The sequence below is a fragment of the Ambystoma mexicanum genome, chromosome 3p (genome assembly GCF_040938575.1).
Source record: "Ambystoma mexicanum isolate Mex_15411 chromosome 3p, UKY_AmexF1_1, whole genome shotgun sequence".
NCBI lineage: Eukaryota > Metazoa > Chordata > Amphibia > Caudata > Ambystomatidae > Ambystoma > Ambystoma mexicanum.
Window position 1 is genome coordinate 251,176,564 of NC_090925.1, and position 24,431 is coordinate 251,200,994.

General features: G+C 46.2%; 1 protein-coding gene across 2 annotated transcripts in view; it reads left to right on the top strand.

Annotated features, from left to right (window-relative positions):
* Nucleotides 1-24,431, top strand: part of LOC138580306 (SUN domain-containing protein 3-like) — a 153,530-nt gene that overhangs the window by 115,335 nt on the left and 13,764 nt on the right. Inside the window, exons 6-9 of one of the 2 annotated variants that reach the window (XM_069650729.1) lie at nt 2,805-2,970; nt 7,324-7,692; nt 22,022-22,114; nt 23,128-23,405. In XM_069650729.1, coding sequence (XP_069506830.1) covers nt 2,805-2,970; nt 7,324-7,692; nt 22,022-22,114; nt 23,128-23,253 — 754 coding nt within the window. In that variant the 3' untranslated portion in view covers nt 23,254-23,405. Of the gene's footprint in view, nt 1-2,804; nt 2,971-7,323; nt 7,693-22,021; nt 22,115-23,127; nt 23,406-24,431 lie in introns of those variants that run through there. The other variant, XM_069650728.1, reaches the window with a different exon arrangement.

Consider the following 24,431-nt stretch of genomic DNA (forward strand, 5'->3'; position numbering starts at 1 on the left):
CCCTAACTGTTGGTGTTCCACAAGGCTCTGTCTTGGGTCCTCTCCTCTTTACACTCTACACCTCTGCTCTTGGGGAACTAATCTCCTCCTTTGGATTCCCATACCAACTCTTTGCGGACTACACCCATATCTTCTTCTCTTTTACCGAACTCTCCTCTATCAATTGTTTCCGACTGTCTCGCTGCCATTAAATATTGGATGGCTTTGCACTGTCTGATGTTAAACTCTACTAAAACAGAGTGTTATGCTTCATACCTGAACCTGGTCTTTATGGGACAGGTGGAAGAATGCTGCGTCTCATCTGCCAACCAAGCTCAGCTGTAAAGCAATCAGCGTACATTGCCAACCACTGCTGAGGAGTTTTTGCCCATTCAGCAAATACGTAATTCGTCTGCAGCTTACTGCATTGCAACTTAGTTGCCAGTAACGCTTGTTCACTCCTTTCATATTGCTACGGCTGCTTTGTCTCTTCCCCCCTCTCTGTATCCTTTCCTGCCTATGATCCCAGCCTGTCTGCGACCTGAGCTTTCAATAGCTGCACCTTCCTTTCTTTCTGCTGATTTACTGACTGCATTCGGATCCGTTCTTCAGCTCCTCCTGCACTGCCTCTATTCATCCAGCACCATTTCCAACTGCACGCTGTTCTACAACAGACCAAGGTTTACCCAGCACCTGGATCCAATCAACCATACCACATGTATACAGCGCTGACATCTCCTCCAATGACCTTAGATCCTCTTACCCATTCGTTTTTTCCATTTTGTGGATTTTTTCCTTGGGTCTGACCTTTCTGGCGGCATGTCCACCCTGTTTCTTTTTGGGAGTCCTGGCTACTAGGAAGGAGGGTCCCTATCCCAACAACAAAAAGACTTCCACCAAAACACAGGCAAGAGATAAAACTGAAACAGAGTTGCTCTTCTTCCCTGTCAAATACTCTCTCTCATCTCTTCCCCTTCCTATCCAATTCCCACCTGATACTATCCCAATCTCTTGTTCAGCTAGAAACCTCAGAGCCATCTATGACCCTTCTCACACCTTCTTCACTTTCATCTCCAAAACTATAACAGCGGCTCCCTTCAACCTTAGGAGAATCAGGCACCTCCTTCCTTTCAACACCACCAAGCATCTCCTAACCACTCTTGTCTTCTGAACTGGACTACTGTGCCAGCATCCCCTTAGGTCTCCCCAACTATGCTTTCTGTCCTCTCGAAAAGATCATTAACTTTGCTACCAGTCCTCTCTTTGAACTCCCTCACTTCACACCTACTTCCTCGTACCGTCACCAGGCTCGATGGCTGATGATGCAAAGCAGGGCCAGATTTAAATGTCTTCACTGGGTTCACAAATCTGTCCCCGGTAAGGTACCACCATACCTATCCTCTTCTATCCAACCCTACAAGCCTTCTTGCAATCTATGCTGTGCCACCTCGACTCCTCGTCTACCCTTGTGCCACCTCGCCCTCTCTGTGCTTCCTCTTGCTTCCACTCTTTCTGTCTTCTTGGTCCACTTTCATGGAATTCTCTTCCCCCAGACATCCAACAGTCAAAAAGCATTTGCTCAAAACCAAGCTAAAAGCATACCTCCTCGCCCCTGAGTTGCCCTCTTAAGCTACCTCTCATCTGCCTTCTCCTTAATCTATGTATGTCCACCCATGTATTGTCCCTGGTGACTGCTCTATTTACTTCCCTCCACAACCTGATCAGAATGTCACTCAAACTCACCCCATTCTAAGACGTTCACTGCATCCTGTCAAATATGATTGCTTATATACTGTACGTTCTTTTGTGATCAAAAGACCATTGTTCCTCCATGGGTATAAATAAATAAATAAATACATAAATGGTTTAAATCAGGCTAGGCCTATGTGGAAGATTTGGGAATTCCCCTTTATTGAAATGCTGAAGTATGATTCTGTTTAAAGCACACAAGGTAGAGCTTGGATGTCTGCACTTTTCCAATTGAGTTTGTCATTGAGGAATGTGCACCACCACATTTCAAGCAATGGTCTTCATGGTTCACAGTGGCATGTGCAAGCCCATTGGCTCTGGTGCAGTAGTCATTCCTGGTGCTGGCCGAGCATGTCTGGGGATTCACCCAATCTCATGAACTGTGCCTGTTCTTTGTTCCTGTGAACCTCTCTAACTTTTCCAGAGATTCATCCAGAAATGTTTGAGGTCACTCGGGGTAAAAAGCTCCCACAGCGCCATATGACAGTCCCACTGCGCTCTTGGAGCCTGCATGTCGCCAAAGTGCAGTGGGACATGTTACGACATATTTTTTTCCCTCGCTCCAGCTTAGTGATTAGAAAAAGTTTAAACTGTTTTTAGGGTGCTAGGGTGCTGGGAGGGAGGCCATTGGAAACCTTGTGTGTAAGAGTTTATTTGAATACTTGTCACTTTGAATCTCTGTTTAACTCCCCTACAGCTCACATTGACCCCTCTTGAGATAAGCCTGGCTACTCAACACGCTACCAACCTGTGTAGTACAGATTTATACCAAAGGTTGGGTTCCTATTGCCAGGAGGTCAGGGTTGTTGTAGTGCACCCAAAAAGTACTGCATACAATCTTGCCTAACACTGGTTCCCTGCACAAATTTGCAGATAACCGAACTGCAGGTCATTTTTGGAGAGGTTTGTCCAGAAGCAGCCCTTGCACACTGCTGCCTCAGTGGACATGGTAACTCCTTGTTATCCACGGATCCCACAGGTCGACGCTAAGGAATGCAACGAGGTGAGGGAGGAGGGGAGTGCAAAGCCCGCCAGAATGTTCTCTGAAAGGTCTGACTGTCTTCTCTTTGCCCCAGGCATGACTATCGGACGCTGAATGGCCGGCTCCTACCCCTGCAAGAAGAGCTGCAAGGGCTGCATTCAGAAATCGGGTTCATCAAGAAGACAGCGCACGAAGAGGCCCGCAACGTGGTGGAAGACGCCTTATATAGGCAGCGTGCGCTGGGGGCTGTCTCAGAGCAGGTATGCCCCTACTGTTCGCCCCTTGCTTACTGGACATTGCCATGCCACTGTGCATCCATGTACAAGCCATCAGACAATGTCAGGGGTTCAGGGATGCTGGGGCATCAACCCCTCGCCCAGCGCCCTCCCCACATTAAGCTATTTATTTATTTATTTATCATTATATAGCACCAAGAGTACGGAAGGCAAAGACAGACATATGAACAATCACCCAAAAAAAGCGAACTACCTGCAGTCCAGGGGCGTGGGGCAGGTAACGAGCCACCAGAGCCGTCAACTATGTAGGTTCAAGAATAATGTGTTTTAAGGCTCCACTTACAGACCTCCAATGATTTAATCGCTCTGAGATCTGGAGGGAGAGCTATGCACGCCCTGGGAGCTGCGGTGTAGAAAGCACCTCTTCCTACTGTGGACAAAATGGTCCTTGGGACATTGAGCAGATGAGTGTCTTAGATCTTAGCACCCTCTGTCGGCGCTTTCTAGACAGTCTCCGCCAGATATTCCGGATGGGCAATCACTTTAGTATAGTGATAGTAAATGAGGTGGCAATGCAAAAGATAATCGAAGTTTAAAACTGGGACATGAAATGGCAGACCCTTTATATAATAGTGTGCCTACTATGGTGTAAAAGAGACGTGACTTGAGAAGTAGGCCAAGTGCTGTAGGTGAGCGCTTTGAAACACGTGCCTGTGTATAGGCGCTATTTAAATAAACATTACCATACCAAGGGAATGCAGTGCCTCTCTGTGTCGTGTGGGAGCAGCTAAGGAAAGTGGATCATTTGATTGACGGCAAAGGTCGAAGTGAGCGGGAACTCAGTTCCAGCACTTTTGTTTCTAAGGACAGTTCTTTGTATAGTTAAAGCAGGCCGAGGTATTTTACTTGAATACTTCTTTGACGGTCATCACTGTAAGTGTGCTTCTGCTCTGCTAATACGCAGTATTACAACAGAGTTTAAGTGGTATCTTTGGGCTCCTGTATGAAGTATACTAGGCGAGTGGATAAGCTCATATAAGCTCATATAAGCATGAAGGGCCTGATTCACAGAGCGTTTTCCTATGGTGTTGCGCCAGTATAAAACTGTGAATCAAGCCCTTTGAGTCTACAGTATTTGTTATTGTAAAATGCTTTGACAGAATTTCGGAGGCCAAAATATATAGTTTATAAATTAGAAAAAAAACCTCTCCCCAAACTTTGAACATCACAAACTTACACCTCTAACTAACTACAGCCAGCACACGCCCACACTATAAGCACAAGGCAACTCCTCCGGACACAAAACCTTTGATGCTTCCATCTTTTCTTACCTTGAAAGGTTAAAAGCATGCAGAGCTCAGGGTACTTCCGATCGGCAACCTCAACGCAGGGCACTGCAGTCTTGCCTGTCCCGGTCCTTCCAACTAAGCAAACCCCGCTACTCTCTTCCAGATTCACCAGAGTGCCTGGAGACCGCGCAAATTGCAGCAGAGAACAGTACACAACCTAGCATAACAGGTTTCTAAATTTTTTGTGTTAAGGTGTATCCCATGTTTTTTTCTAACTCAAATGCGTACTCATTTTTAATTCACATCAGTCCAACTACTCCAGGATAACTTAGGTACCATTCCCAGCATCTCCCAGAGCTTGTAAAGAGGCAGAGGAGCAGATTTGCCAGCATGATTATGCAGGGGTGGACAGGGCTATAGGGAACTCTGTAGATCTCCAGGTAGGCCTCTGCACCCTGGCCAGGGGGGGACTGGCCTATAGGGAACTCTGGAGATTTCCTGGTAGGCCTCTGTTCCCTGGTCGTCTTGTGTGATAACTTATTTTATTTCCAAATTGTCTCCAAGGAAAAGTGTTGGGCTTGCTGAACATCTGTAATATGGGGCTACTTTGAAAATTATTTGCAGGGCTTCTTTTGGCTCCTTGTCCACCCCTGTTCTTAAGGAGTCAGGGCGCTTCCTCCTCGCTTTAGTTTTTTCGGAAATCTTGGAGGTCGATGGGCCACTAGGTTTCTTTATATTAAAAACTATATGCATTAAAATAGGGAGCTAATGTTGTACCATGATGTAAAAGGTCTAGTCAGGGATGTCAATGACAGAAAAGTGTGGCTGGCTACCTGTCTCGCCACGCACCACCCCTTCTCGAATTTATAGGAGTGGAACGCACTCTGCCCCCCAAATAAATCTGCTTATTACCAAAGAGAAAAAAATTCAAAAGCAATCCAGGAGACATTGCTGCTTTTTCCCCATGCGCCACCCCGCCATCCTCACACACAGTTACTCCCCCACCCCACCATAGAGGGCCGCGGCACCACTCCTCTTTTGTTACACCTCGACCTCTGAGTTAGAGTGCATTCCGGAACACTATGGAGATGACTGTAGAGTGAGAGAGAAAAGAGCAGGGGCGGGAGAGCACTCAGGCAGTAGCAGCGACCCAAGTGGTGTAGACAAAGAAACTCCCCCAGTAAGACCTCTCTTTAAGATGGAGAGCATCAGCTGCAGGAGGACTATTCTGAAGCTGGAGACCTGCAGAGTGTCAGGCCGAACCTCGGAATGCGGACAGATGCAAAGCAGATGCACTGAATGCAGCTGAGCTGGTCAGCCCACAGGTTGGTTCCGGAAAAGTTCTGTAGGCTCCACAAGGCAGGATCGGTGTGCCAGGGTCTGGACTGGTTGGTCCCTTCAGCTCGAGTGTCAAAGCACCAATGAGGGTATTAAGGAGGTTATTCTGGGGAGGCAGGGCTTCATGGGGGCTTAGGTGGAAGCAATGCTGGATGTCTTTAAGGGTAATCCTCGGGTCTTCAGTGGACTGCTGCTCTTCATCTGAGTCAATCTGAAGAATGGCTCCAGGTGTCCTCCTTTTATCCTAAGTTCAAGCCATTGTCAGCCCAGCCCACCAATGCTATGGATCGGCACCATTCAAACTGGCAACGTCTATCCAATCATAGACTGTGTCTTGTCCCACCACTGCCCACAACAGACATACCCCTGACCAGAGTGTGGATTGAGACGAGACAGTCCCAGTCGCCAGACTTTGCCTGAGAAATTCATGGCTTTGTCTAGGAGAGCACATAGCATATATGCCATTTCCGGACCTGAGAGGGGAGGATGAAGGCCAAAGGACAAGGCGAAAAACACGTGGCATGGCCATTTTGAGCTTTTAGTACTCAAAATGGCTTTATGCGGTAAAATGCAAAAGTGCACGTGTGAAAAACAAAAAACTCAGTAGAATAAATATCCACTGCCACAAGCCTGTCCTGGACACATTGGGAAAGTAACAGAAATGTTACCAAAAGAAAACCAAAAAGGGATACAAAGTATTCCTGCCACACTTCACTGTAAACTAGTAATCTCCCAAGCAGCGATGCAATCCCCCTGCACTGGTAGCCTCAGGGACTGAACAGTGCCCCAAAACAGATCATCTAAGCCAGGGCAGTAAAGCAAAAGGGCTTTACTTACCTCCAAAAGCCAGGACAGGAATCAAATAGTAGCTGAAAAATCGGGGGTCCCATTGATGTCAATGGAGAAAATGCTGTAAAAAGAAAATCTTTCCTAACACCCACTCTACCCCCCCCATTTTCACGATACCCGTCTACTTATAGTCTTACAGCCCACTATGCTGCCCCATACAATCACCAGTCCGCCCTAAATATCATGGGGTTCAAGCTTCTGCAATAAACCGCAATTGTGCAGTTGAACATGAAAAGACACCAACACATATCTCTATACCCTATAGAATATAAAATGAAGCAGTATTATAAGGTACTGACCAATCACACTGGCTTTCCAACTACTCGGAAGAAAAGAGTACCTAGAGCCGTATAAGGTAGGTGACACCTGCCTTGCCATTGGTGCCTAATGATTGAGTCAAAGCTTTATGATCTGGGGTGAATGGTTCTTAGCATCTGAGGAGTGAGATACACCATTGATCGGCACAGTGCTAAAAATAACTAAGGAAAATCGTGAAATCTAAAGCCCTGGGCTTGGGAGGACTATATGTCGCCCCCCCCCCCCCCCCCCCGCTTACAGGTATGTGCCACGACCGGTGCCAAAGGGTAATATAACTTAATGGGCCATTGAATGGGTTGCAGAGCAACAGAGAAATAGCCATGTTAGATGAATGTCTTGAAACAATTCTTTTGTGGTGTGTGCTGTGAAGACGGCTGATATGTGTAACCTTTGTTTGTTTCCGGTTTTCTCCCGCGTGTCCCTCTGGTTATCTGGTGCATTCACATTTCTGAGGAAAACCAGGAGCAGCCAGTGCGAAAGCAGAGATAACCGGATGTATCAATAATCCTAAAAACAGCGCCATATGTTCTGTGGTCCACCGACATCTTACTCATATCTTTGTACCCTTTCTCTCTTCTCGCAGCAAGTCCTGGGGTTGGTAAATAACGCTGTGAAGAGACTGCAAGAAGACCACATCCAAGTGCCAGACTATGCCCTGAAATCAGCCGGTGCCAGCATCCTGAGGAGTCGGACATCCGAGAGCTATGAGACCAACACGGCGCAGATGCGCTGGCATAACTTTGCCTTCTGGAACTACTCACCTGACCCGGACATAATCCTCCAGCCGGACGTGAACCCCGGGAACTGCTGGGCTTTCCCCGGGGCGGAAGGACACGCCACTGTGAAACTGGCTGAGAATATCTGTCCGGTGGCTGTAACCATACAGCACATCCCGAGAGCGATCTCGCACCCGGGTGACATCACCAGCGCTCCCAAGGACTTCGCTATCTATGTAAGTCTTGCAAATTAGGAGGCTGATGCTTGCTAAATTAGGATGTTCCATACAACATGCTCAGAGATCCTACAAAGTTATACTCCCACTACTGGTTATCTACATTTTGGAACAAGCCTGCAGAGCATTGCAATGAGGGCTGTCAATTCACCTAAATCACATGGGCAGCGGAAGTCACATCACACACCCTTTGACCCTCCCTCCTAGTGACACCACATGATCTTTGACCCTAATATCATTACATGAAGAAATATTGCTGTAGTGCGTGTGCGTGCGTGCGTGCGTGCGTCTCCGTCCATCCGTCCTTGTGGGATGTGCCCTTTCACACATGTCTATCTTGGTTTTGATTTGAGCCTTTTAGATGGGTGGTTTTCAAGTTTGAACGCGCTGTGGCTTTCTCTTCTCTCCACGTCAGAATTTGAGGCAGGCACAAGCATCCCCGTGGCATGCACTGTTGCTTTGGGGAGTTTCTGTATTTTGAGGGTGCAGTGGCATACTGCCACATTTCCCAGGCTTGTGTTATGCGCTTTGGTGCTTGTATCCAGGCACATGCAGCCTGTTAGCAATGGGAATGTGCAGCTTTGATGTAACTTATATAAAGCTTCATGGTTTTAGCAGATCTGAATTAACCCTGTCGGTACCCACGTTTTACAATGGGTTATTATCCGAGTCTCAATGAATTGAAAGGCTGTATTTGCAGTGCCATGCCTTCCATTGTACCAGGAAACTGTGGCGTGGCACTCCAAACAGCAGTGTTGACAAGGAAACATGATATAGTTCATGGCCGAGGTGTAAATCGTAATTCAGACATTTGGGGATTTTAGTAATTGGTTGGGTGTGTAAAGTACAACTGCGATAAATTTGGAGTAGACGAATTCAAAATGGCCCTAGACAGCATCCCTTTAGTGTGATTTGCCATAAAGTGCTCCCTCTCACAATAAAGTCACTGGTCTGAAGAGCAGTTTCCTCGCCCCTATCTTCCTGGCTCAGAGTACTGCAATCTAATTGCCTGTGTCACACAGGAGTTGCAAGCCATGGCCCTGCAGTACCATGGTCAGAGGTAGCCGCTAGTAACCCTGCTTGCCTCTGAATGACTGAAGGCTTGCGTTCAATATGTGTTTTGAAGGCTGTAGCAGGCAAAGCACTGTTTTTTGCCAAAACGCAGACACTGTCTAAAGCCGGAAATTCAATGCTACTGAAGGCAGCGTGGTGGGACATATTTTTATCAAGGGCCAGGCTAAGACACCCCTGCCGTACAGGGAGCAGGAGATATCAAAGTGGTGCTCTGAAAAGCTGGGTCTGAATAGCAAAGCAGGCAGGCTCGTCCGCAGGACATTAAGAAGGTGCATTGGAGTCTCTGAATGTAGGCATTGCAGAGCAGAACCTAGGTAGCAATATCAGTGCATGGACGGAAACCACAGACAGGGCAGCACTGCGACAGCACAGCAGCATTTTAGAGACCTGCACACACACTGACAGTTCAGTGCCAATGTGTAGATCCACAAAAAATGCCAGGACAACATCAGTGTGGAGACTTTCACACACACTCACAGGACAGCAGCAATGTGACTATCCATACAGACTGACATTACAGTGAGAATGTGACAACCCACACCCACTGACAGGACAGCGGTAATGTGGAGACCCATGTACACTTTGAGTGCACAACGGCAATGTGGAGACCTACCCACAGACACGGATAGAGAACAGCAACAACACGGAGACCCGCACACACACTAACCGGATAGTGGCAGTGTGGAGATCTGGATGCACACTGAGACAACACTGATAACGTGGAGACCCGCTCCCACACTGACAGGACAGCAGCAAAGTGGACAATCACAGACAGACTGACAGTCCCTCAAACACTGACACGACAGCGGGCGGCAATGTACGGACTCGCACTCACACTGAGTTGACAGCAATGTGGAGACCTGAACACACACCAAGAGGACAACAGCAATGTGGAGACTTGCACATACAATAACAGGACAATGGCACTGTGCAGGCAGGCCCATAAGCACTGACAGAACAGAGGCAGTGTGGAGACTCGCGCGGACGCACACACAATGACAAGGCAGCTTAATGTGTAGACCCCCACAAACACTGACAGGACAGCAGCAATGTGGTAACCCGCAAACACCGACCGGACAGCAACAACATGCAGATCTGCACACACTGGCGCAACATGAGTAGGCCTTGGGAAGGAACACCAACCTGAGGCGGTCAGTCTTATGAATGTAGCCCTATAGGGTGAAGGAGAAGTCCCTCCTGCTTTTCCTATTTGTTTAATTCAAATACAAAGAAAATACCAGAGCATCTCCAAATAGTCTACATTCGGGGTCACGTATGATACATTCCATAGAAATCCATTTTAATAATTCCTTCTTCCATCATTGTGAAAACAACGGCATGTTCGTAACTCTCAGTCACCATATGATGTAAGTACAGCAAAGTAAGTGGTTAAAAAAATAGAATTGCACCTGTTTTTTCTCTTAGTCCGTTTCATATCAAACAACTAAGTATGTTAGTTTGCTTACCTAAGTAATCTGGTCGTCACTACGGGTTTACCGGTTACCGGCAAACACACCTTACCGTTACCATTGACCAATATCTCGGTGTTACCAGACTATTACGGGTGCCGGCAACATCGCTAAGTTCCCGTTGCTTAGATTCCCACAGGATTCCACGGAATGGGCTAGCCGCAATACCGGTGCCAGTGATTGGGGCAATTCTTTACCGTAGTGGCCTGAACTCCCGGCAGGTCAGGCTTACCGATAGTTCACTAACCCTACCCGCAAACCGCAGTGTGGCGGTCTGGTAAAAATGCCAGATCCGGTATTACTGGCATTTCTTCAGGCATTTTGACCGGACCGGCGTTCTCATAATGAGGCCCTTTGTCCCCAACATATATTCAGACAGAAAGCATGAATGTGTGGTAATGAAGTTTGCCGTGCACAGCCAAAGCAGATATTTGAGTCCCTATTGATTTCTGTGCAGAAAACTCTTAGCAACAAAAATGAACAGCTGTATTTTACTTAAATGAGATGGTAATTTAAAACAGAAAGATGAACTCTGGGTAACCTCCAGTTTTAGGCAGTAATCAACCCAAGGGGAAACATTGATCTAACAGCAACCCTCTATGGAGCCGGTTATGTGCTCAGTGTTCCATAATTTGTCACATCAGGTTTCTGAGATGATAATATTTCATTAATATGCACATAAGAAATTAATTGGAATTCATTTGGACCAAACCGTTTTGAGGAGCATAGTTCACATTTTTCTCCCCAAGGAAACCAAGTATCCTTTCATAGTATTTTGCCCTTGGTAGCCCTGCTGCTGTGGCAGAACAAGCCAGGCAGCTGCATTCCCTTTCCTTCCTACCTGTTTGTCTTCATCCCCCCCTCGTCTCAACATGCCTCCTCTATTGTGCCTTTGCTCAACCTCTCCTCTCTAGTTGAGTGCTGCACTTGCACCTCCTCAATTTTCACCATGCCCCTATTCCTCCACCAGAGTCACTCATTTCAGGCTTAGAGTCTTCTTCTGGCACCTCTACCAGTTTGATCTTGTGAGGCCGTGCCTTGCCCTATCCTCCATCGTCCTTCACTGCACTCTTCTCTCCTTTCAGGATATCAGCTCCAACCACCTCCCTCTTTAACTCCTCCCCTTCTTTGAAATCACCACCCACCACATTTCTCTATCTCATCTCCCTTCTGATGTTCCTCATCTCCACTGTGCTTCCACTTTTCTCTCCCCTCCTTGTAGTCCCCCTCTCTTCCTCTTTTCCTTTAGTCTCTTCTCACTCCAACTCCTGGTATTCCTCCTCAACCCCCCTTATTCTCCTTCACCTCCTCCACAAGCCTCTCCTGCCCTCTGGTCACCTTCCGCCAGCCTTCTTCCCCCTCGTCTAGCTCCTTCTGCTCCTCCAGCCTTCTTCAAATGTGCTCCTTCCAAACACCCACTTGGTGCCTCACCTTCGGTGCACTCCAGAACTCCTTCACTTTGCTGTGCTGAGCCGATAGCGGGGCCTTATATAGGGTGTGGGAAACTGTTGTTACCTGGATTTTCCGGGCAAGCCAAATAATCTATCCAACCCTGCTCATTCTTTGGGAGGTCTGTAGTTCTGCTTTCTGGGACCAAGTCTTCAAACGGTTCCAGCCGCCATCTCAGATTACAGTACAAAATGTCTCAATGAATGGGCTGTAGCAGCTCCAAGCCCCCCTCTCTGCCTGATGTTGAATTACCCCCCTCCATATGATATTTTGGCTTTCTCCTCTAGCCGGCAGGTCAGTCTGGGTGCTGTGAACTCTTCTCAGGCGGTGGGAAGTCCACCAAACAGTTGCCTTTGGATGTGGTTTGGTGTTTGTGTTTCCTTCGTTTATTTTAGGATGGAGAGTGGCTGCACCTTCTTCTGCCACGCTTGTTGAAAAAGGGAAAAGAAGGTACAAGCTCCCCAAGACTATCTTCTTGGGTGGCCTATAAACCCTCCTGGAGGGTGCTCCAGTCCTAACCATAGTTGTCCTGCCCCAAAACCTGCACACTGTCCTGCCCCAAAACCTGCAAGTGTGCTTTCCTAATCTGGTCTGTGTTTTCCCTCAGTAAAGAACAGGCTCATAGGAGATGTAGTCCTCCTCCTCACCTCTGACTTCCCCAGCTCATCCTCTCGGTCTCACCAGTACTATCAGCCCCTGTGCGCACCCGTATGCGTCGCAGGGGCTGACTGTTTGAGAAAGACCGCTCTGTGCGGTCACAGAGCGGTCTTTCTAAATCAATCTTTTTCGGTTTCGTTTTTTTGAAAAAGGACTTTTAACCTAATACCGGTGCAGGTGGTTCTCCAAGTCCAGACGCAAGCTGTCCAAAAACAAGTGTGGGTCACTCAAAGCCCCAGAGACACGGAGTGACTGTTTACTCCTGAAAATTTGTTTTGGGGAGAGATGGAAGGACTGAGGAGCATGGTTCGTGGTCCTAATGGGTGCTGACCATGACCCACCCCTATACCAGAACCCCATTCCATGGGTTCAGCCATTCCTAATCCCCTGATTTTCTATTATACCCAATAAAGAGAACTGAACCCGTACTTTGGCTGTGAATTGTCTGTTGATCCCACCAGCCCTCACATATGGTGTTAGAATTGGGTTTGCAAGCCTACCTTATCCAAAACAATCTGGTCCAGTTATTAAAGGGCCCCACATTGACCTTCCCCTCCTCTGAGGGGAAATAACAGGGATAGATCAAGCACAGTAAGGTGCAATTTCAAAGCACATACCAAGCAGACTTGGGTACCTACATTGTCCTACAACCAAGCTAGCCCCCTCCCCAGAAAAGAAGGAACTTTTCATCCGAGGGGAAGACAATGACAGGGCCTGGAAGATCCAGGAGGAACCAAAGGAGGAAGGTTAGAAGATTGTAACCCCAATGGCCTACCAGGTGCCTCGCCGGGATTATTCCCCTGTTACCAGCCAGGAAAGTGGTGAAACCTGTGCCTGCACTGATGGAACATTGTCCTAAGCACACTCGAGGGGCAGAGAAGGCATGGAGCAGACCAGGCCTCACTGCCACCGCAGCATTGGTTGTCCACTGCGCACACTTAAGAGGAAAGGTCTGCATCAGATGTCTCTGGATAGGCTTATTCAGGTGCTGATCACCAGCCAGCTGAAAATGATTGGCGAGTTAAACAAGGCCATAGCAGGAGCTGGGATCATGAGGGCCAATCAGGAGTAGAGAAACACAGGAATTAACAGAATAGCCAGTCAGAGGCCTTACTGCACAATTCACATAATTATCCATGCCATAGAAGACAGCTAGACTCCACTAGCCTGGTGAGACAGAGGACAGCATTCCAGGTGTGGAGGGACCACACCAAGAGCATGGGTGAGAGCGGGAAAGAAGGGGGAGCAGGAGTGAGAGCGGGAGGGGGGGCAGGGGTGAGAACAGGAGAGGGGGAGCAGGAGTGAGAGCAGTAGGGGCCGGGGGAGAACTAGAAGTGCAGGAACAGGATGAGGTGGAAGAGTCAGAGTGAGAGCAGGGTAAGGTGGAGGAGCAGGGTGTGCTCTGGGGTAAGGGAGACATTGTCTAGAAGATGATCAATTCCAGAGAACCACAGGTTCCCAGGTTTTAAATCCAGGCAGAGCCAAGAAGGCTGTTGTGGGCCTGCGGAAGGAGCTAGCAAACGTCAGACACAGAGTGATAGAAAGTTTACTGAAGCAAATCAGGGGTGCCTATATGCCGTACGATTGGCAGAGTAAGCGGGACCAGAAAACAGGACAGGATTCAGAGTACAGTGGCAATAAGCAGGATCCATCCACACGACCTCAAGACCCTAAATTGCTGCCCAGTTTGGAATGAGAAAATTCTATGTAGCATGGGACGATTTATCCAAAAAGTCCAGGAGGGACAGTCAAGTCTAAGAGTCTCCTGAGACAGGAGGTGGAACTACACATCTGGCTACTGCAAAACCCAGAGGGAACTATGGATCCAATGACCACTGGAGGCCACCTTACCATGCTATGAAGCGCTGGAGTCAAAGCACAGACATGAGACATCAAGCAGCAGCGAGGGTCCAAAGAACCGGACCCCAGGACTGTACAAGGGCACTGGGACACTGTGACTCACTATAGCTGGTAGTGAGTATGTTGGACTCAGGAGCCTTGCGTTCTAGAACAGGCCTTCATTTTTTGGGCTCAGTACCATAGGTCCTTTTAGTGCGGGATATAGATTGATTGAGTGTTGACAGACCCTGATCCTTGATTTTTTGATTGGTAAAAGCTCCCTTCTGTGTGGCAAGGAACACCTAGGGTTCCACGGGAGATCACAGAACCCATCCCTACGATCGTTACAGTCTGGAGGTCTGGGCATGCAGGCAGCTGGAACCTTGGCAGGGAGACTGTGAGGTGGAGAGAGCATTTTGTGTGTTGTTATCCTGAGGGCTTTCCAGTGTCATCATCAGTACACCCGTGTGAGGACTCCAGTTCCCAGGGTGTTCTGTAACCCCTTTACGGTAGTATCCACATATAGCTGGATAAAACCATTTCAGGACATTTTTACTCCCAAATTTGGTAATTTGGATTGAAATTGGACATGTATAGTGTGCAGGGCACGCATACAAAACAGTCAATACATTCAACCATGAGTCTGATCAAAGCAAAAGCAAAACACAAGTGCTTAAACTTTGCCACCCTCTTCTGCTGGCTCCCCCGTTGGGCAAACAGCTGACAGGAGACCTTTGCTCGCGCTGCCTTGAGGCTTCAGAGTCAGTGAGAGCAGCGTTGAAAGAGTTATTTTAAGGGGGGAAAACACATTCACACAAGGAAGCAGCGGGGAAAAGTTGAAAGTCGAGAATGAGATGGAGGCAGCTGTAACTTGTATTTATTTATCCGTCCCCCACCGCCAGCATTAATATTCTGTCAACACAGAGAGAAAAAATGCAGCATCACCAAGCTAATAGTTTTATGGCACTCCCAGAGGCTATAACGCATTTCACTTTCTAAACTTCAGCGAGCAACACGACGAGGCAAGTATCACACAGCATAAACCCAGGCGCGCCTCTGAATGTTAGGTATCCTTTGAATGCATGTATTGGTTATTTGGGAAATTTATTTATTGGATAGTTATTTTATTTCTTTATGTTTTCATTTGTGTAGCGCGCGCAAGCCCTCGGGCATCAGGGCGCTGTGGAAAAATGGTTACATGAGGCCAATAGATATGTTTAAGGCGCCTACACAGCAAATGGTGTTTCAAGGCGCCAGTGGTGTTTCAAGGTTGAATAACTCCATACTGACATTAGCTCTAACCCCCACTCTCCAATGCCTTTGAGGGTCTTTGTATCACATGCCAGCCCTATTCTTTGCTGCTTAAAAAGTCAGCTAGTTAAATACCCTTTTAATGCTTTGTTTAATTTAGTATGGATTGTGCGTGTGTGGCAAGGGCTGCTCTGCTGACTAACTGCATGTGGCAGTGCAAACAAGTGTCTGTCTTGTGTCTCTTAATTCAACCAACCTTGGGGAACTCACTGACCTAAACACATTTGGGATCGGCCGCAGAGTCTGCTGTGGGCAAGAGTGGTCAGGAAGGCGGGCAGATCGCACATGCAGCACATTCATAAATGTGGTGTCGCCCCATGGTGGGGGGGGATGATGCCAGGAGCACCACATGCAGGGGACCATTTTCAGCCCAGTCACATTCACGACTGTGAAACAAAGGCACAGTCTTAGGTGGCCAGTGTGGGATGCGGAAACAGCGAGTGTGTTACCCCAGATGGAAAGTAAAAAAAAAAAATTCAGTCAAACATGCCGCTTTACAACCACAGTGATCCTGGATCCTAAGGAAAGTAAGTGGTAGGTGGCAGTGTACACCCTTAGTTATGTTAATATAATCCAACATCAGCAAATTGCCTTAATACTAAGGATGTTAGAGACTAGTGGATACTGTAGGTCCTTTTAAGGGCAAAGAACTCATTCAAGCTGCGCTCGTAGAACATATGGTGATGACGCAGCTATCTACACGTAGCGTAAAAAAGGCGAATCCATCTCAAGACAGAGCGGTGTTCAGGCTCTCCAGGCTCTTGGAATAACTCCAGAGAGAGTAGGTCGGCCCGGACGGACCATGAAGAGAGCTTTAGCGGCAATGGCAGATGACCTAAAAAAGAAGGAAGCGACCTCTATCAAACTTGGAATAGAGACAAACGGCTCAGGTTTCTCCCTTGTCCGAACATCACCATATGCAAAAGTCAAGCCAGGTTTGTGAGAGATGGCATTGGTAGCAGAATTCCAGAATGGTGTGGCAAAATAGATCTGGCATTTTGTAACTCATCATCCTAGGATGGGTATACAAATCAATTCAAGTGTTTTACAGTTTACAAAAGTCCACTTCTAACTCGATTAAAACAATCAACACACATAATAAAAACAAATGGAATATATGCCAGGCAAAGTTACAAATGCTTAAACAATTCCCTAAAAACCTGTAATTCCTATATTGGTCATTCGTATATACCCAGTAAGTATATCGTAAAGTTGCCAGCATCAGACTGTTATCTTGTCCCTTCATCAACCTTCCCCAAAACAAGTCTTTCATTATTTCCACAATTGAGCAAATACTAAACTTCTCAACTGATCGTGCTTAGAACACTAGACATTTAAGTGTCTTAGAGTTCCACCCCTATCCCCTCTCCCTCCACCTTGCATCCCCCGCCCACCACAGATGCCCCACCCACAGAAGCAGCGTATTATAAGACAGCACGGTATCTTGGTATGGGCCACAACCATTTCTAAAGAACTTAGTTGATTGAATCTGAGTAATGTATACTGCCTCATCTTCAGGCAAAAGCGAAAGGCATTTTTGATGTGAATGTGTCTCTAACCCTTGCCCAAGCACTAGTCTTAATAGTCTGCATTAACTCACCCTTAGCTGGTAATCTAACTCACATGATTTCATCATCTTGTTCTGGTAAGACCGGCCTCCATTTTTTTATGGGATTGTTTAAGTTACAGACTCATTCTGGGGAAAGCAATGTAGATTTCGATCCTCTACTAATCCTATATTTTTTAAAGATGATAAATAAGAGTAGTTTCAACAATGCAGTGGCAGGTATGCATTCATCACTTAAAAAGGTGTCTCCTGAGAGAGGCAATGTAATCTCCTGTAGGCTTTAGCTTCTAATCTTTTCAAGCAGTCAAGGTCACCATATGCTCCATTTAAGGCGTTGGGAATTAACTTTGTCTTGACAAACCATATTGATGAATGTCTCCAGCGACCCGCACGCTACCCTAAGGTTATCAAAAAAGCCCTTAAAGAAAAGTGTTAGTAAGTTGAGGAGCCTAATTCAGAAAGCGACAACATATTTTCTTGGATTTTTGCTCTAAGTAAGAGGACAAACAGCTTATATTTGAGCCCGATAAACCACACTACCCGCAGCCATCTGAATAATGACCAGTACCACATGTGGTCCTGGACAGGGAAACACATGTATGAAGTCTTCGTCGACCTGAAGGCAGCTTTCGACACTATGCCCAGAGAGACCCTTTAGGCGGTCCTAAGGAGGAAATACTCTGCCTGACTCAACCTTTATATGAAAACAACAGGGCAGTGGTGAGGTGGGATCTTGGGGGTGAGGTAACAGATCACTTGAAGGTGGCCAGAGGGTCCGTGAAGGATGCATTCTTGCTCCCATTTTACTTTGCCTATTCATCAACACAGTAATGGAGAGGCTCAGCAGGAGAATGCAGACTCACCTAGAATGGGGAAAGAACGCATCCTGGTCCTCTTCTTTGCAGATGATGCTGTTCTCCTTTCCACTTCCCCGATGTGCCTACGGCGTGCCTTGGCAACCTTTGAATCTGAGTGTGTAAAACTGGGCCTGGAAATTAATGCCTCGAAACCAAGGCAATGGTTTTTACATCTAAAGTGACCAAGCCAAAAAATCTGAATTTGCGCGCGGTATGACTACTTGGGGGTCTGGTTTTCCATGGTGGAGGTGCTGGGAAAACCAAGTGTCCAGAGCAAACATTACCTTGGAAAAATGAGCGGGGCATTTAAAGCCTATTATGCGAAACATGATAGAGTTGTTCTGGGCCCAGCTCTGGGTTTATATCAAGCTCAGGCAAAGGCATCAGCCATTCATGGAGCCGAGGTATGGGGGTATGTGGACATATCGGCAATGAGAAAATCAGAAGATAAGTTTCTAAAAGCAATCCTCCTCCTCCCACAGAGCACCCCGACTAGTTCAGCCTGCATGGAGTTTACTCTCCCCCCAATAGATGAGGAAATTGCCATCAGGCCTGTCTACCGTTGGGTAAGGATCTGGGGTAGCCTCGATTTAGAGACATACCGATTGACATTGGAGCATGTCCTGTCATTGAGGGGGTGGCAGAAGATTCCCTGGCTGACCCATGTAAAAACCTGGTTGCTTCAGCTGCGTCTTTCTGCCTATTGGCAGAATTCCCGGCAAATGGAAATTAACTCTAAAATGGTATTAAATAAGGCATTTGTTAGATACAAAGAAATAAGGGCGAGCGTAGTGACACCTGCCCTGGCCAGATGCCTGGCCTATCTAGCAATCAAAGAGTCACAGGGATTTGAAAGCTAATTGAATATTAGCGCTTTGAAACACATTATGTGTATAGGCGCTATAAAAACAAACTATCATATCATATCATATATTAAACCAGCATGTGCAAGGGCATTGTAGATGAGGCTACGCCTAGGATCCCTGCCGTTGCGAGATAACACGAACAACTGTTCTGGTTCAATCACCAACGTTTGTCTGTTGTGTGAATCTGGGGAAGAAACTATAGGGCATTTTGTGCTTTTTTGTGACAAACTGAAGGATTATAGAACCACCTACCTTAAACCTATTTTTAAACTCTGTGGGGTCTCCACAGTCAGTGGAAATACTCACCTTTGTAAAAACTCATCGGATCTCACAGCAGCTTATTTTGTCACCAAATATATTCAAGGCACTTCGGCAAACTCCATGAAGCCATGGAAACGTGCTTCATCATTAACACAAGGGTAGTTTTTAAAAAGAACATTTTTTTATGGAGAAGTTTTTATTGTTGCTCCTGTGTTTTTTATTTCTGTGATGTATGAATTGTGTTCTTAATGTTCAACACTTTTCCTTTCTCTCTTCACTTTGTATTTTAACTATTAAAATGTATTGCACTGCTGTGTTTTACCGATATGACCTATGCCGAATAAAGGTATTAAACAACAAATGTAATGAACTGTGTCGACTTGTAAAACACGACACAGGAGAACTGTACCTGTCTTCTGAACTAACTTTTCTTCCATTTGTTTACACCATATAAGTCATTTACTCCCAGAATATTAAGCGCATAGACATATCAAAGACATATGGAAGGATTGCGAAATGTAGAGGCTTGGAATTTTACATCTCCTAAAATGTCAACTGAAGCTCTGGGGGCGTCTAGCAAATGAAGTTGATGCTGTGTGCTCTTCTATTCTTGCTGCTAGCTATTGTAAAGGCAGTGAAATGCCAAACATCACCAAAACCTTCCATTAACTCACAGGAAGATCTGAGCATTGCAGCTTTTTGTATAACGGAGGATAGCACAGGGTCAACACGCTGGTCTTGGAAGCAAAACCATGCAGGGCAACAGAGGTTTGAATCCCATATCCGTGCTTAGAAACCAAACTCAAGTGAGCTCCTTCATAAAGTAGGCTTCTTTTGGAGACTTAAAAGATCTGCCCAGAATTTCGGAAGGCCTCCATCAGAAATGGATGTGCTCCTGTTAGGAATATTTATAATGTTTATGCTTCATCCCCTCTTTTAGGGAGACCCTGAGCACTTTTTGCTGGACATCTGGACCCTTTACTTTCAATCTTGAATGAGTGGAACCTTTTTCCACTCGTTCATTCTTGTGATCTCTGTCTTTTAAAATTCTTATTTGTTGTACTCTATCTGTACTGTGGAGTCTGTCTGCTCCATAGCTCTTAAATGGATATGTGTTTTACTACTGCAGCACACAGCTCCTTATGGGCAGTGTTGCTTAGGACCTTTAGGACCGCCCTTTAAGATTCTTTTTCTATATCCTCGAGAACTACTGTTCTTAGGGATAGAGAGATACTTAGTATCTCTCCCAAAACTCTATAGTCTGAGAGATTGGCACACACCGCCTTCAATGGAATGCCAAAGGGATAACTAGTATCCTCCTCTCTAGTCCTGTGACTTTTTCATCACATAGACAATCTCCTAGGCTGATGTCAGTGGATGTGTTCTACCAAATATTGTGTAATCTTTATACCGCAGGCTATGTCCATAGCCTCGGTAGTGCACAATAGGGGCACCTGAGTACCAACTTGGGGCCTCCCTTCTTTTTTGCCATTACTAGTGTGGTTGTTCTTTGTTAGCCCTTCTTCTACTATTACAGTACGGGGAGTCCGTGTATGTGTTTTGCCTATGCGGGAACCCTTGGGTATCCCCGCTTAGGGTCCAGAGTGTCTGGGCAGGCAGTAAGTCGGGGAGGAGTCTTCCACCCTCCTGTCCTTTGTCTGCCGGAGTGCCTGAATAGGACAACACTCCCACAGGGGGTCTGGCTGTTCTGATTGGACAGCCAATTGCCCCTTTCTGTACAATGCTGAGATTGCAGAGGAGTGTGTGCTGGAACTGTATACAAGGTGAGGCTTCTGGAGTGAGAGGCAGGTCCAACACTGGAAGCTGAAGTAACTGAAGAAGACAACCAGAGACGCCTGCAGACCCTTTGCAACACCGTGAAGTGACCACTGCTGTCCTGCCCCATTTTCTATGTGACATAGGAGCAACGAAGAGGATGACTCCTTCCCTTTGGCTGGTGGGAACAACCAGTCCCAAAACAAACTTTGAATTGAGCCATCTCCCAAGGTGCTAGGAATTACCAGACTTGTGGAACCCCTATACCCGGAAACCTGCTGCCCATCTCGAGTGCATCATTTTGTAAATGCCGAATCGGTCCAAATCTTTGGTGAACTCGTAAGGACACTCCAGAGATCCGATCCAACCCGACCTGACCCCCTCACCAGAGTGCAGGAATGCAGGAAGTGAAGATTGACCAGACCATCTGTGTCCTTGGATGGTGCTGCAGAAAAGGCTTCAAAATCGCAGAGTGAACCAAGAAGTTGCTGAAAGTCATGCCCTACGTCCTCCCGAGACTGCTGCTGAGAGATCCCATCCATTGTCCTACCTTCAGTCATCAGACCAAGGAGTCCAGAGGTCGGGTCCAAAGCTGCAAAATCGTGGAGCATCCACCACAAACCTTTTCTTCTAGCCTAAGGTACTGTGGGGAAAAAGGTATTTCTTACCTGATTCCAAGCAGTCGCTCCAGGGTGTTGGAGTGCACCTAGAGGTGTCCAGAGTCACCCCCTCTTACCTCTGACTCAAGCCGCTGCTTCCGTCCCTTCATCAATTCCTTTTATAGGTCTCCTTTGTTAGTTGCTATCGTGCTGCTTCTATAACACTAGAGGCTGAAGGAAAACCTGAAGGAGCTGCCTGTCAAGACTTTCAGCTCTCTCCAAACTTCCTTTAGCCAGGGTTTATTTTTTGGACTTAAAAGACTTCCTGTGTGAATAAACCCCCTCTAGAACCTTGAACCGGGCTAATGTTAAACTAACTAACCATTTCCCTCCCTTAAAGTCACTTTACTATATGTGTTTGCAGAGTAAATCTATTACTGTATGAGCTGTTAGAAACCACATGTGCGCGTAATAACCGATAATACGATAACATTGTCTTTTTCCCTTTTTAACATTGCTACAAATGTAAGTGCGAACAAATGACTTTGTAGCATTGTTATTTTGTCTGTTGTAATTGACTATTGCTCCACCCCTATCTTGCCAGGGATTAAATGAGGACATGGAGGAGGAGATAACGTTCCTAGGAGAATTCACCTATGACTCTGAGGGAGATCCAATCCAGACCTTCCAACTAGTGGTGCGTATGTTCTGCAGCATCGAGTTAGGGACAAAATGTTGAAATGAAGTTGACCCTTAACTTTCCTAGTACAACATTAAATTGAACCTTTTTATTCACCTCAATATTGCAAAAGTCCATCCGCCCATGACCAGTAGTTTTTTTTTCAAGAAAATATATTTAAATTGGAGCCTCAAATAGCTTCCCTACCTCCTTTAATGCTAGGCAGCCATTTTGTTTGGTCGGAGAGTCCTTCCCCCCCTATTGCCTGCTTTCAAGAGCCAGCTGCCACAACAGAGGCATATGTTAGCATTTTCTTTTTAGTTGCAGGAAAAGTGGGCAGAGTTGCACGCAGTAGGGAGCTATGGAAAAATGAAATACAAATGCACGTAGAGGCCTTCTGTTGGAGGTGCAGCGACTCTTTAAAACTGTGTTCATAAATACCTCTAGCACTGTGGATTATAGTCTTTTGTAAAAGAATAAATATTGAAATGCATATTGACAGATGATTGCTTGAAAATGGCCACCCTGCCTAGTCCATGAGAAAGAAAACAACATAGCAACCAGGCCTTCTAATAGTCCCTTCAAGTTTCACTCACTGTGTCAAAGTCTTACACATAAAAAGCAGCACTAATCCTAGCTAGCTTCAATGGGCAATAACGCAATACCGGGCTGCAGTATTCTAAGGTTTCACACCTTAGAAACAGTAATGGAGCCGATATATTCCTTGCCACATGACAGGAGAGATGATCCTTTTCTTTTTTTAAACCTACCAACTCGTGGTTTCCAAGTCTGGTCCTCAAGAGGTTTTTAAGATTTCCATATAATATGTATCTGTGTGCCATACGCATATGTGTCTGAACCCCGGGAATCTAAGTGGTAGTTATTTACATAGACAGTACATATCTTGAAAAACAGTCCAGTTGGGTCACTGGAGGACCATCAATTAGAGAATCTACCCCAGGTAACATTTGGAATAACCTTCTCATCCTGCAAGTATTGTTATCCTTTTTCTGTTCTTGATCCACTTCTAGGAGGGAAATTCGGACAACTTTAAATATATCCAGCTAAGAGTTCTGAGCAACTGGGGAAACCCTGACTACACCTGCATCTACCGATTCCGGGTGCACCGAGAGCTGCCGAAGAACCTGCATGCTTAGGTGAATCAAGGAACTAAGGCTGGAGTGGGTTAAAAGAGCCCCACACCTAGACCAGAAACAAAGTGATGGAGCTAGGAAATGACATTATGAGGGAACACAAAGGACACATTTCAAAGGAGAACATTAAAATTCCTTTTCTTATTCCCACCCAATGGCTGTCTCCTCTTTCCTTTCATTGCTGATTACGGGCAAGAAAATAAATATCGAGGCCCCCAGAAGGGAGGTTTCTTCCAGGACTTATGAGCAATATTAATTATCATGTATCACCATGTATCTAAACAGTGGATCTTTAAGTCCACTCCATGTGTTCAAGGTAGCCACATATAAATACATTTCAATACCGTGGTTCTAAATTAGGGCTACTTACATAGCCAATGGTTAACCTGAAAACCCGAGGTCGCTGGGGCTTTGAGGGCATGATATCCAAAACTATGCTGCCAAAGTGTTTCAGAAGGTAAGCAAAAAGGAAGATCTTGGGGGTGAAATGGATATTGTTGGATGATCTTGTGGTAAGTCCAGTGTGAGAGCAATATAGACTCGTGCACAGGTCAGTTTCCCCCGCCCCCAAATGGTGAGTGATTTTAAGAAACACAACTAAGCAATATTAACATCTGGAAGTCCTTATTGACCTCTCCGAAACCGAACAGAATGCTTGGAATGCTGTCAACATTCTCTGCTGTTGACCTCATTCAAAACATGTTGACTTCAGAGGCAACCTTACAGCTGACATTGCATACTGTAATGGGTGGTCTGCATTTCAACCATACAGAAAGGTTGACACAGCTCAGTTTAGGGTGTATGCCAGTAAACACAGAAAACGTTCAGATTGCTGTGGAGCTTAGGTGTGCTTTAGCGCTGATGTAGGCCAATATTGTGTACCAATGGAGGGATAGCTAGGGATTTGCTGCGCAATGGTAGTGCAAATTTGCAGGTAGTGTAGGAACTAACAACTCCTTAACCTCTAATCCTATTAATACCTACTCATTTTTAATCTTAACACCTAACATATTAATACAATTAGTGTTTAGAGCTGAGTCCATAGAATTTGGGTGCAAACTGGGATGTAAATGGGACTGCAGACACAGACTCTGCGAGCCTGTGTAGAAAATAACTGCAAGAATGAAAGCTGCTCTTGCAACAGGAGCTGTGAAGGTTCGATATCTTGGAGCGTGCACAAT